The sequence below is a fragment of the Rhagoletis pomonella genome, unplaced genomic scaffold, assembly GCF_013731165.1.
Source record: "Rhagoletis pomonella isolate Grant_MI unplaced genomic scaffold, Rhpom_1.0 Rhpom_scaffold_00006, whole genome shotgun sequence".
NCBI classification, from domain to species: Eukaryota; Metazoa; Arthropoda; class Insecta; order Diptera; family Tephritidae; genus Rhagoletis; species Rhagoletis pomonella.
The window spans coordinates 76,295,626-76,309,374 of NW_023458560.1; the positions used below are offsets into that span (position 1 = coordinate 76,295,626).

Below are 13,749 nucleotides of genomic sequence, written 5' to 3' on the forward strand. Positions count from 1 at the left end.
ATGCACCTATAGCCATAATAGCTGCACCAAAAGCAATTAAAAAGATACATATGTATATCGCGTATCATAATCACAGAATAATCTTCATTTTTATTTACATATACAAATATCTAAATTACATTTATCTTAGTAGGTACTTAGTCAGGTTTGCATGTATGCAAATTAGGGTGGTCCAAAAATGTATGGGAGAAAAGTAAAATCGGAAATTTAATGCTCTCACCCCCTAGGATTGTTCTATACCGAAAAAAATATACCCCTGTTTTTTTATTTTAAAATCAAAATATATTTAGAGGTCGCTCAAAGCGCTCAAAGTTTCCCATGTATTTTGTATGGTGAAAAAAAGACTTTTCGTAGAAATGGCATAGAATCCATGGAAATCAAAATTTTTCAATCTGAATACTCTGCTTCTCTTCAGAAGACTTCAGAGAATAATGCCCAATTGTTTATTTAAACGTTTTTTAATTTAAACTACTTTTTCTTTTTTTCTTTTGTATATTTCTGTTTGTATATTTGATTTTTTTTTGGATATTTCGGGGACCCTTAAAAAATAGTTAAAATTAAAAAATGTTTAAATAAACAATTGGACATTATTCTCTGAAGTCTTCTGAAGAGAAGCAGAGTTTTCAGATTGAAAAATTTTGATTTTCATGGATTCTATGCCATTTCTACGAAAAGTCTTTTTTTGCCCATACAAAATACATGGGAAACTTTGAGCGCTTTGAGCGACCTCTAAATATATTTTGATTTTAAAATAAAAAAACAGGGGTATACTTTTTTCGGTATAGAACAATCCTAGCGGGTGAGAGCATTAAATTTCCGACTTTACTTTTTTTGGACCACCCTAATGTACATACTGAAGTAATGTTTATTTATTCGCTCTTCGACTTTTGCACTTCAGAATATTTATAACCAAATAAATTAAATTTCTTCACATATCTCCACGCTAGCTGGAGCAACTTCAAAATAATGAAAAGTGCGCCAATTAAGAGCAAATATACATCCAAATTTGCGCTTTGAATGTAGTTCATTTTCACCAATGGACTCTGTAAGTGTGCAGCGCCTCGATGCCTTATCACATATTCCGTCCAATAGACTACACTTTCTTTGGCGCTCAACGGTCGATCGCGATATAGCCTGGAGAACGCTTTCACTTTATTTACGTAGCTGGGATTTGTCAGCACCTCAGAGATGGCATTTCGAAATATACGCTCGGTGAGTTTCTTTATGTCCAACTGTATACCATAGCCGGCTTGTACCATTCTTTGCGCATTGCCGGGCTGATCAACAAACAGCGGCAATGCAACCATCGGCACGCCATGGTATGTAGCCTCTGCAATGCCACCCTTGCCGGCATGCGTAATGAATAGTCTGAGATTAGGGTGAGCGAGTATATCGTCTTGTGGCAGCCATTTTTGGTAGAGTATATTCGAAGCATTGCCCGGTGTATGGGCCAAGTTCTCCCATTTCCAAATCACATTTTGTTTGAGCGAGGAAAGTACTTTGTAAATAATTTGTAGAGTTTCGGGTTTGACATGCGAGTCTGTAATGTAGGAGCCCAAACTGAAGAGAATTGCGCCGTGTTCCTGCGAGGCAGAAAGCAATTTCGAAAGGTCCTGAAATTTTGCATAAAAAGTCAGTTATTAAAGTGTTTTTTTTATTTTTAAATTTTTTTCTATGACTATTCACTTTGGCGAGTGGATCTGGTTTTTCCTTGATTTGTATGCCACCAATGAGAATCGTTGCAGGTGTGAGTGGTCTTATTGGGCCCTCACTGTAATGGCTGTTGCAAAACATAATTGAGATGTTTCTCTTCATAAATTCATATGAGGGTAGAGTGGGATCTGCGGCAACGAATTTACTGAAATAAAATTACAAATGAAAATTCAAGAAATTAATATAAATATTTTTTTCTCTTTTTATTAATAACTAGCAAATGCCCGCCCGCAGTGATATTTGGCCCCCATAAGCCCAAAAGTAAACTATCGATTTTGGGGTTCTATTCTTTTGGGTTGGCTAAAATAATGCTTCAGCTATCGAAAGCCATCGAAGACGGGTCCCGACTTTTGCACCTGCTTGCATGATCAGTGTGAAGGTGATAGTTGAAGCAGCAAAAATGTAATGCTAAAGTTTAAGAGAACGCCAAAAGCCGAAAAAGGGCCGATCGATTCTAATTTTGTAAAATGGGTTTTTCTTCTACTGGTAGATTTTATATAATGTATTATTTAAAAAATTTTTTACTATGTTCAACAGATTAGTATTTAGTGATAATTCAAGTGATTTTTTTTGTACCCAAACAATATTGAAAGTTTTTCTGCAAATAATTTTTTTTAAATATTTTTTTTTTTAATCAGCCACGTGTAGACCATATTGAATTCAATAGTATATTTACTCAATAATTTTAAATACAAACTCCAAAAACCGATAGTACTCAATACAACGTAAATTTAGGCTTCAGATTAAAATTTAGCGAATTTTTTCCATTAAAGAACCTAAAAATTAGCACTAAATATCTTTTCTTAACTTACTTATAGTGCATTTCCGTTGTTAGATCTAGCATCAATCTAATTCCTTTTAAAACGGTGGTGAGAAAAAAATTTCGAACACGCGTTGGAAAATCCATGACTTCTCCCACTTTCATGGAAATCTCCATTGTCGGCAAATACGAGAGCTCTGTTGGATTGCCCATCAGATCGTCAACTACCTCCATAGGCTGGTTCATCCAACTTACTATGATCGGACAGTTGAATTTTGCGCCAACCACCAACTTGAAATCATTCATGAAGAAACCCAATATGGCCACATCGAATTTATTGTCTTTGTTTTCATAGAGTTCGACAAATCGTTTGTCCAGTAAGGCATCGAACTGCATATCCATCAACACCCGATTGGAAGTCAATTGACTTCCAAACAATTCAATAACAGTCGTTTTGCTATTGGCCAAACGTGCCACCGCTGCTTGATAACTCGGCAGATGCTTCTCCAAAGGTGGTATAATAATGTTGGTTATATTTTTATGATTCACTTTGGGTTTGAACAAACTAACAACGGTCACATTGTGTCCCTTTTCGGCTAACGCTTTAACCACCGACATATGCACGATCAGATGCGAGGGATAGGGACTGAGAAAGACCCCCAAAATATTCGAACCATCTGCTGGTTTCACTACGAATGAAGATATCACAATTAATGCTACGCTAACTAACAGTAAACTGCTGATTGCACTGAAATGCGCCATGGCTGGTTGAATTTGCAATAACTACTGGCTGAAGTATTCAAATCGGAGACTAATATATACATACTAGGGGTCTTCATCAAAAGTGATAAACTCTTGATAAACTTGATAAAGTGATAAGTTTATCATTTTGATAAATGAACTGTCAAACTTTGTATGGAAATCTATTTAACCAAAGTTTATCACTTTATCAAACGACGTGGGGGGATAAATGTATAAATTTCAGCAAAAATCAACCCTCAACAGGTTGCCAGGTAGTCGCTTTTGCTACGAACACATAATGGCAAATGAACACAATGGACGAGGTAAGAATGAAATGTAAGTTAAATAATAAATAGTTTCATGTAGTTAAATATTAACCAAGGTGCGTTTATGAAAGAATGCGGATAAATTGATAAATTTAAGCAATTCACCACTTTATCACTTTAGATGAAGACCCCTACTGATATTTAGTATACAAAAATTATCTCTGCTTATCACATTACATTAAGTAGCTCTTCATGAATTAATGTGTGCTTGGTTTTAAGCGCTAAAGGCACGGATGGAAATAAAGATAGCCATAAGTTGATGTAATGAAAATCACTATTAAGTACTTTCAAATGAATAGTTTTAAAAGGCGACATTTATTTATATACATTTGCAGTGCCACAAGCAGTCGTGGGGGAGAGATCCATTCCACCTTTTTCGAACGTTTGCAAGAAGTGTTGAGATAAAACAAACAAAAGTGAAATTAGTGCGTTTTTTTTTTACTTTTTAAAGGGGGTTGGACTCAAATTCGGTTTTAAATCTTACCGAATTTTCATATGTATGTACATATATATCAGAAATTAATTTCTCGACCCAAACAAACCAAATTACCAATCTTAAGCTAATACCGTGAAAAATTGAAAATTGTTATCTTATTTTTTTTTTTGTTATCTGGGATAGTAATTCGTGCCGTGAGTTAACATTTCATAGGACTACATATTACATAGGACAAACATATTTAATACAGGGGTAAGAATGCCAACAGGCGTCGCGTGTATATTTAACTTGTATTTAATAAAAACATTTTTTCCTTTCATCTTCTTCTTCTTATTTGGCGCTGCAACATCCTAAGCGACTTTGGCCGAGTCCAAACGTTTCTCTTCTGTGCCAACCGATGACAATTGAGATGCTTCTTCACCTGGTCTTTATATCACAGAGGAATCCTTTCTCTCTTACGCTGGCATCATTTTGGTGTCAAGCTGTTTTTTTCTATTTTTTCGAGGTGCGACTGTTTGACTGGAAATATTTCGTCTGCTGCTCGTTTACCCCCCGACTCATTCGCTATGCTTCCGTATCCAACTTGGAAAAGGCAGAATAAACATAGAGTTTACTGAGACCGATCATTTTGTTATCAGTTGCCCCCCCTCTGGAACCTGGTTTGGTATCGAAGAGCTTGGAGAGTCCTTTCCAAAGTTGGCTATGCTGGTGGTATTTCTCAATGCAAAGCAGTATTAGTTTTTCGGGGATACAAAATTCAGACATCGCGGGATTTTGGGCAGCTCCTTTTCGTGTAATCGAAGGCTGCCACTTCTCGGCATTCATTTCTAAGAATTTACGCATGGTCTATGGTTGATTTACCAGATATAATGCAACACTGATAAAGCCCAATCACGTCTTAGACGGTGGGCCCAAGTCTTTCACATAATACATAGTCGATTTGGCAGAGCATCCCTTCTCAAAACCCTAGCTACGCCTTTGCATATGCATCAATATAAATTAAGATGTATTTAACGTGATGCTGACATACTTATATAATATACATACATATGTGTTTACGTATGTATGTACATATGTATGTATATAATAAAAAAAACGAATAGTTCAATGCAATAAGAATAGATCATAAATAGAAACAAAAATATTCATTATAGATATATGCATAATATGAGGAAAGTAGTATATTAAAAGTTGAATATGCTTGGATATTCGTATTTTCGATTAGACATATCGTCGCTTGGCGTGCAATATCGCGAGCAAATAAACTTATTTTCTTATAGACTTTTGAATGGTTTCCTAACTGATCTTTTTGAATATGAGCTTCTCCTAAAATTATAGACCATTAAATTTGTAAAGTAGGCCAGCACTGAGACAGGGTACACACAATGATTTTTTTTCTCAGCCACCTTAAACGCCGCGTTATTGCGCGCTAAGCGACGTTATGTGATTTCCAAAACCGTAACCACATATCCACATACATTTCACGATGGTCGTTTTGAAGAGACCCAGATTTATGTCTGGCTATTGAAAATACATTTCCTAATATCATAAAATAGCACAGATTTCAACACCAATTTTCGATATTGGATTCGTTAATGTGAAAGTAAGATGCGAGTCTGCCATCAGTAATCTGCACTGAAAACCCCAATTAAGCACAATTTTTTTTTATAGTTGTACGCTGTGAAAGTTGAATGTGTAAATCAAGCTTCTAACAGAAGCTTTCACTTTATGTAACTTGCAAAAGCCAGACTAAGGGTAAATATGTCAGTATGTGTATATACCGCTAAACTTTTATGGACTACAGGCGTATCATATGCCAAAGTACTTAGCCCTAATAAACGAATCGCGTGTATCTTGATTTCCTTAAACACATACATATAGGGGCAAATCTTCGGAACCGCGCTAAAAAAACGTAAATTTTTAAATTGAACGCACACAAATAAATTATACATTAAATTTTTTGAAATCTATTGAAGAAACATTAAATTCTTGATTGATAAACTTTTTGACGTAGAATACGTCTTACCTTAAGGTATGGGGGCTATGTTCAAATGTTGTAGTTGTAATTTTTAGAGCTTCACAAAAACGCTTATTGCACGAGAACTAATAAAGCGATTTCAAAGAAAAGTGGGGCGTTTCAAAGATAAAATTCCAAACCTGTCGACAGATTCATTTTTGTAAATAACCAATTCGGTTTCTGTCGTAAAAACAACGGTAAACATTGCCTTATTTTGGGGTCAATTTTGAGCCTTTAAAGTGCTCTAGCAACTTATTGTTGGCATATATAACTTTCATTTTCGGGATATAGGTTCTTTGGAGCAGTAGAAATATTATCGGGTACAAATTTTATATAAATTTAACAAATATTGAGCATTTTAAGGCAAAAAATTGTTGAAAAAATTTGCAAATTTGTTTCATTACCAAAATGCTCGAAAACCGCTCGAATGATTTTGGTTTTGTTTTCTTTAATCAAAACTTCAAGAGTTTTCCTTTCGTTTGGTATATGGGAAGTATTGGTTGATATCTTCTATATATGTTTATTTTATTCAAATATATGGGCATAAATGATTTTCCATACAAAATCACCTCGTCATCATTTTGCAAACACGTGCATATGTTGGAAGTGTGGGAAGGAGACAAAAAGTATGTATGCGTATGTAATGCGGCTTTTGATAAACAGAGGCGCGCTATTTATAACCTAATCGCAGCGTGTGTACATATGTAAATACATACATACGTACATATGTTGAGTTAATGTGGATCTGTTTCTATTTTTAGTAATCTATGTATGTCTATACATACATATGTACATACATATTATATATGTACATACATATATGAACACATGTATGCATAATACGCGAAGACTTTTCGAAGTGAAACAACATTTAGAAAAAGTCCAATCCAAGAATAAAAGTAAAGGTGAGGACGTACATAGATAAAGAAAAGGATAAAGGCCAAGGTAAAAATAAACACAAAAACAAAGTTGAGTAAAGATAAAGACAAACATGAAGACCAAGGTAAATTTAAACACTTTACTTATATGTATAAGTGCAAAGGTGAAGGGGAATATGTATATGAAGAATATGAAAAACATAAAAATAAAAACAAAGATAAATATAAAGAAAAAGATGCGGATGAGGATACCGATAAAAGTATAGATGAAGATAGAGGAAGAAAGATTAAAATAAAGGTAGTTGTAGAGAAAAGGATATAGATAAAGGCACAGAGACTCAATCTCGGAACTATTTCGGGATTTTAGGGATTCTCGGGACTTATCGATATAATCGATATTTTGTTGGTTTTTCTTAGTGTATGATTTCGTTTTTGACTTGGATATGCTCTTAACCATACCACGTATTCTACGTTTAAATATAGCGGCTGTATCTCCGATACAGCCTGCAGACCAAGACGAAGGCGCTGGACTGTTCCTTTTTTTCAAATGCTTAAAGAGTCATAAGTAAAAAACGATAATTTTTGTAAACTCAATTTTAGCGATACTTCTAGAGCGCCTGATTTTTGTCCGATTTGAAAAATTTTCTAAATAGTATTTAAGAAGGTCAGGCGCAATGTGTATATCAAATTTGGTACAGATTGATGAAGTCGTTTTCGAGATACAAATATTTGACATAAATGGCTGGGCCACGCCCGGTTTCAAAAAAATTTTTCGAAAAACTAATTCTCGCTTAATATTCATTGAAAATATCATTTTGGAGTAAATATTTAAAAATTCGTTACATATACACATAAAAATTCCTGGTCGTATTTTAGACAAAAATAATTTAATGTATTTAGCATTTTCGACGAACTTTGTGAAGAATGTTATCTAGCGATCACGCTTAATGCTAACCTGTTATGTTTTAGTCTGTCAGTGTGCTATCCAAAAAGGGACATTTTGAAGTCATCCACGCCAAGACCTATTCAGACAATATTTGAAGGGGTTCGAATCATAAGGGTCTGAGTGAAATTTTTTGAATATATAAGTTATGCATTCATTTCGGCAAGAATCATTTTAAATGCATTTACCAAGAATTTACAATAAGTAATCAACTTTAGCCTTAATTATCTAAAAAAAACATAAAAAATCAGAACTACTTAGACCCTTAGACAGTTTATCACCAATGAGGAGCCTAATGCATTTTCAAATATTACATTTACTATTCGCCATGATTATTGAAAGTCTCCGTTTTGCGTAAAAATTATGATTTTAATTACTTTGATTGCTTATAAAAATAAAAATGGCATTATTGCAATAAAAAAAAATTAAACAAGTTACAAGAACTCGCCACATTTGTTGTCAAAATTACCCAAGTTTTTTATAAAAAGGAAATTACATTAATAAAATTAGTTTAAAGGTGCGCGAAACAAAAGCACACGGTTCCGGAGATTTGCCCATATATATATAACAGAATCAGTTTATATTTATAAATGCTTAAATTACAAATATAATTATTTGCTTTTTATTTCAACTGTATTCCTTCAAAAAAGGCAGCAAAATAAGAAAAAAAGATAAAAGTGTTTGAGAATGTAATGTACTTATTTGCTCAGTGCTACTTATCAGCGAAGTAAAGGTATTAATTATACTATACCTATACAGTCCAGCTTCCTTATAACGAACTTCTATGCAACGATTCGTTATACTACTTATATTTATATATATATGTATGTGAGTGTGTTGTAACAGGAAATCGAACGCTTGACTTTTTTCGGAACCTTTCTATATTCAATAAATATAACTAATCGATTATATATAAAATGATAGCCGTTTTTGTTGTTCGGACTTAACTCAAAAACCACTGCATAGATTTTAGTCAAATTTTCGAAGGTTATAACTTGCGTATGTGGTCTTATTATAGGCAACTAGAAAACTCAAAGACACCAGTTCACGTATCAAGGGAATCTCTGGTCATTCAGATTTTCTAGGCACCGCATCATGGGTGTATCAAGAAGAAGTGTTTGCCAATTAGGAGACAGCAAGAGATTTTGAACAAATACTCAGAGTGGACCAACGAGTATTTCCTTCTGTGGCAATCAGGCATAGACAAAGCGAATTTCTTTGCTGAATGCCCTACATCTCTGATCCGAAAATCAATTAATATGCATATGTCCGTGGACGCCTGGTTATTAAGAATTGTAAAAGTGGCGAATTAGCTAGGAAATATTCTTCGCCCTCCTCAAAAAAAAAAAAAAAAAAAAACAAAAACACACATCTGTGTACTATTCAGTGTCCTTAAAATGATTTTAGTTGGCTTACATAATATAATACGCATCGGATCAATTTTGTAGTTCCAAGATCATAGAAGTAGAAGGTGGAAATATGACCATCGGCAGAGCTCATGACATCCAAAAGCGATCAGTATTCCATTTGATATCACAGCGCTATTCGTCTTGGCCTATATGTGAGGAGCGCTCTGCTCTTTAGTCGTTTCAACCTAAACGAGGAGCTTTTACTTTAAAAAGCGTGTTTTTTTTCAATGCTATTTTTGCCTTGGCCAACGGAAAAGTTCTTATCAGGCGCCACGAAGCAAGCAGACATTGGCTAATTTACTATAAATTTAAAAAAATGTGTTAATTACGTGCCTAGTTGTTGTATCGAAGATTGCCTGTATTACAACGATTACTTGCCGTCTCCAGACACTTTAATTAATTCACACTGCAACTATAAACATATTTACACATTACGTTGATAGATACTTTTACACGTGTAACTCGGCTGCTATCTTCACATTTGAAAGCTCCCAGTTTTACACGTTTTGAGATGGCAATAAAAAACTGTGCTTTGCGGATATCTTTTTTAACCGATTTCAAAAAAAGGAGGAGGTTATCAATTCATCGAAATAATTTTTTTTTTATGTAAATACCTATGTTACCGCATAACTTTGGTTTTGTTCTTTGCTGAAAAATTACTTTGTTATTTTTTTTAAGAATATCAAAAAACATATGTGTATCATAACTTCCTTTTGGAGGCAGTTGAGTAGGAGTTAGTAGTAAATAATCCAGTGTGTGTGTATATCAAAACAAGAGACACTGCGATCTGTAGGTACATATATAAAGAGAGTCCCTAACCCAGTATGTCAATACAAGATACCTTCGGCATCCGTAACCGGCCATCATGAAATTTTGTAATCTGGTCTTATCTAGCCCAAAACAAAATATAGGTTAGATTAAATCTCAATTAGAAGATGGGGCGTGGCACCTCCCAAACAAATGGATTTTTTTATACTTCATATCTCAGAAAATATTTGTATATATATAGTACTGCAACTTAGTATGGAGATATATGAAATCATCCCATATTCATAGAAAAGGGCTGCCACCTGTTTAAAAAATTAAATTCAACTTAAATTAAGGGAATTATTTATTATAAATTATATAAAAAATTGGTTGTCAAGTGGCTTGAAAAAGTTGTAGTTTGAAAATATTTTGAAAGAGGCTACCACATGTTTTAAAAGTCAAATGGAAATTAATTATTCGCAAGCTATATGAAAAATTAAAATATAGGTTTTAAACGGAAGATTATTAAGAAACCTTCACATTGGACATTTAAAATATTTTTAGGGGGTTTACAAATTAAATTAAATTAATTCAAATCATCCCGTCGGACGGAAAATCAAAATCAGTTTGATTCGAACAAAGAGTGTTCAGCAGATTTTGGTCGCGATCTCATTGAGACAAAGTGGGAAAGGAACGCGTAAAATTACTAACAAAAAGTGTCCGGACACGAATGGTGAATACGCCTTTAGTGGCCGCCTGACAGATGTTTGTCAGTTCGCTTGGCGGGTTAATCTTTAGTATCTCTGTCGCTGTCTTTATTAATAAATACTGCAACGATGTGGTAGTTTAAAGGACGTATGGGCTCCCGGTTCGTACTACCGTTAGCGTACGTTCTGAACCTAAGTCTGCCCCGATGCAAAAAGCCTTGCCTCGACAGTTGTCTCTCATTTAATCTCATCTCATCCTTTACGTTAGAAAGAGTGTTAGGCTGAAAGGCCTATAATCTTTAGGGCTGCTTTTACCTGCTTTTGGCAGAAAGACAACTGGTGCATTCCTCATGATGTAGATATGTAGGCTATGAATAGGTCACAAAAGTACTCTAAAATAAGTTTCCAGCTTTTTGAAGTTAGTCTGGTAAAAAATACCGTCTATGCTAGGTGATTTTAATTCCGAGAAGGTATGTATCGCCTCTTCAATCTTGACCGGAATTACTAAACATGCAACAATCAGATCTGACAATTCGGCTGCCATCAGCTGTCGGCTCCGACTCTGAGATTCCTACTGGGAAGTGTGCGCGTTGAGTAGCATCGCGAGTGATTCTTCGCTATTCTGGGCCCACGTTACATCATCGGGACAAATAAGTTCTTGTACGATATTAACTTAGGATATAACTTTTCTTACTCCCCCGAACATTGTCGGGCTTCCGCTAGCCTCGCTGTCTTGAATGGTTCCCGGGCTTAACAGGTAACGCATTGCATTTAATCTACGGGTAATCGCTATAGGGACTGCACATTTCCTCTAACCCTTAAGCCCCACAGATATTAATACGGTCCTGGTTATAGTATATATAATGTTTTTATTACAAAAATGTATATATAAAAAAGTATCGAAATTCATTTTTACATATAAATATTTACACTAAAGTTGGATATAACCCCTTAAGCCTTATATGTAAGCATTTATAAAGTAAAAATATTTAATATCACAAATTTTAAGTCATAGTTATTTAATATTTTTAGTTGTATTATTTAAGCAAAAATATATTGAGACAATCGTTTGGAAATTAACCTCTGCTGAAAAGGATGAAGCGCATTTGTATGTAAGTGTGGCTTTGTCATTTGAAGGAAAGCACTTTGCAGGTAGAAATATGTTTTTTTTCCAAAATTAATACAAATACATATGGGTCATTCCATTCAACATTTACATCTCAATATTGTTTTTTTGGTCGAAATATTTTTTTTTACATTCTTTATCGAAAAAAAGAAGACAACAATTTTTTTATTTCGTCATGATATTCGAAAATCTCGAAAAAAAAATTGCCGAAATTTTGAACTCACGGATAAGTATCTTTTTTTAATTGCTTGCAGTTAATAAACTATTTGTCGGAAAAAATCAGTTAAGATATCAAAATGTGTGTAATTACCTCGGCTTTCCATGAGAATGTGAGATAGATTAAAATAAAATAAAAATGTTTGCATTAAAAAATCGCATTTTTTATTTTTTATTTTTTTATTAACTTCATTATGTTTGATCTTTATTTTTTTCAACCTGAATAGTTTTCAAACTTTATGGAGTAAGCTGTAAAAATTTGAGAATGGAAACACCAAAACTCGTAACTTCTACAATTTTTGTGTTTCCATTGTCAAATTTTTACAGCGTACTTCATAAAGTCTGACAACTATTCGGGTTGAAAAAAATAAAAATCAAACATGGCGAAGTTAATAAAAAATAAGAAATGTGACTTTTTAATGCAAATTTTTTTTAATCTATCTCACACTCTCATGGAAAGCCGAGGTAATTACACACATTTTGATACCCTAACAGATTTTCTCCGACAAATAGTTTATTAACTGCAAGCAATTGAAAAAAGATACTTCTCCGTAAGTTCAAAATTTCGGGAAATTTTTTTCGAGTTTTCGAATATCATGACAAAATAAAATAATAGGTGTCTCCTTTTTTCGATAAGGTATGTAAAAAATATATTTCACCCCAAAAAAATATTGAGGTGTAAATATTGTATGGAATGACCCATATGTATATATGTAGATGCATATGCCTGTATAACTGTTGATTTGATTTTTGGTGAACTTAACCCTTCTGCAGTGTTTGGAATTTACCCCTTGCTATAATGTTTTGGGTCATTTTGAGCCAATAATATAAATGAATAAATTTTATGAAAAAAACGACATTTCAATCAGTTAATATTTTATTCATCACAATCAGACACTTTATCGGCAAGTGATGTGTGCTTACCGGTTCAAAGTTGCCCTTAAATACTAAATAATAATTTAGGCCATAATGACCCCGTGTTTTGAAAAACTACATATGTCGCCTTCTTGAAAACAAAATAAAATAAAAAACTCTTTTGTTTTTTGCAAAACGTAAAGATAACGCCGCAGCTTATTTAAAATTACCTAACTGTGTAATTAAAGAAATTTTTCATGAGAATTGGGTAATTTTGACCCAATCATTACAAAAGGGTTAGGAGCTTCTTCCTTTTGCCACTGCTCACTGCTACGTTATGTACAATAGGGTGGCCCTTAAAGTACGAACACGGGGCAGCCGTATATTTAAGTCCACGTACAAAATAAAGACAAGATAATTTTTAAGGGTTTGACATTTTTTTTTATCACAATAATTCGACCAAATTTCGATTTTGAGCATCTATAACTCAGCGCATTGAAACTCATTGATATAAATTCATAAACTCGCTCAGTTATAGCTTGGCAAAGTCAGGATGTTGTGCAACTTTTGCGATAAAAATAAATAAATTCTTTAAACCCTGGAACCGACCCGTTCGTGGGTTGCCCCAAGATGCTGATATTTTAAGGTACACCCTAATGTACAAAAACGCTAGTGTGAGTAATTGTGATTCCGATTTCTTGATCCTAACCACGTTTAGTTTCTTTCACACTACTGCCCGGTGGTGACGAATTTGGCTTCGTACGCAGTAGCTGCTTATTCTGACCAATTATGTGTTGTAAGTGAGTGCATTCACGCAACTGCGCCTTAAACTCGTCCAGTGTTTCATAAAGTATCGGATACAGTTGTGGCAAAAT

At 34.0% G+C, this 13,749-nt stretch overlaps 2 protein-coding genes across 2 annotated transcripts in view; both read right to left on the bottom strand.

Annotated features, from left to right (window-relative positions):
- Window positions 1-869: 869 nt before the first annotated feature.
- Window positions 870-4,819, bottom strand: LOC118742117 (UDP-glycosyltransferase UGT5-like). Its single transcript, XM_036474079.1, has 4 exons — window positions 4,633-4,819; window positions 2,526-3,162; window positions 1,687-1,858; window positions 870-1,613 (listed from the first exon to the last, which is right to left on the bottom strand). Exons 1-4 carry the CDS (start codon window positions 4,817-4,819, stop codon window positions 870-872), a joined length of 1,740 nt encoding a protein of 579 aa, XP_036329972.1.
- An 8,264-nt stretch (window positions 4,820-13,083) lies between these two features.
- Window positions 13,084-13,749, bottom strand: part of LOC118741322 (cytochrome b5-related protein) — an 18,646-nt gene continuing 17,980 nt past the window's right edge. Inside the window, exon 6 of the mRNA XM_036473257.1 lies at window positions 13,084-13,704. Within this exon, the coding sequence (XP_036329150.1) occupies window positions 13,579-13,704 (126 nt within the window). The 3' untranslated portion in view covers window positions 13,084-13,578. The remainder of the gene's footprint in view (window positions 13,705-13,749) is intronic.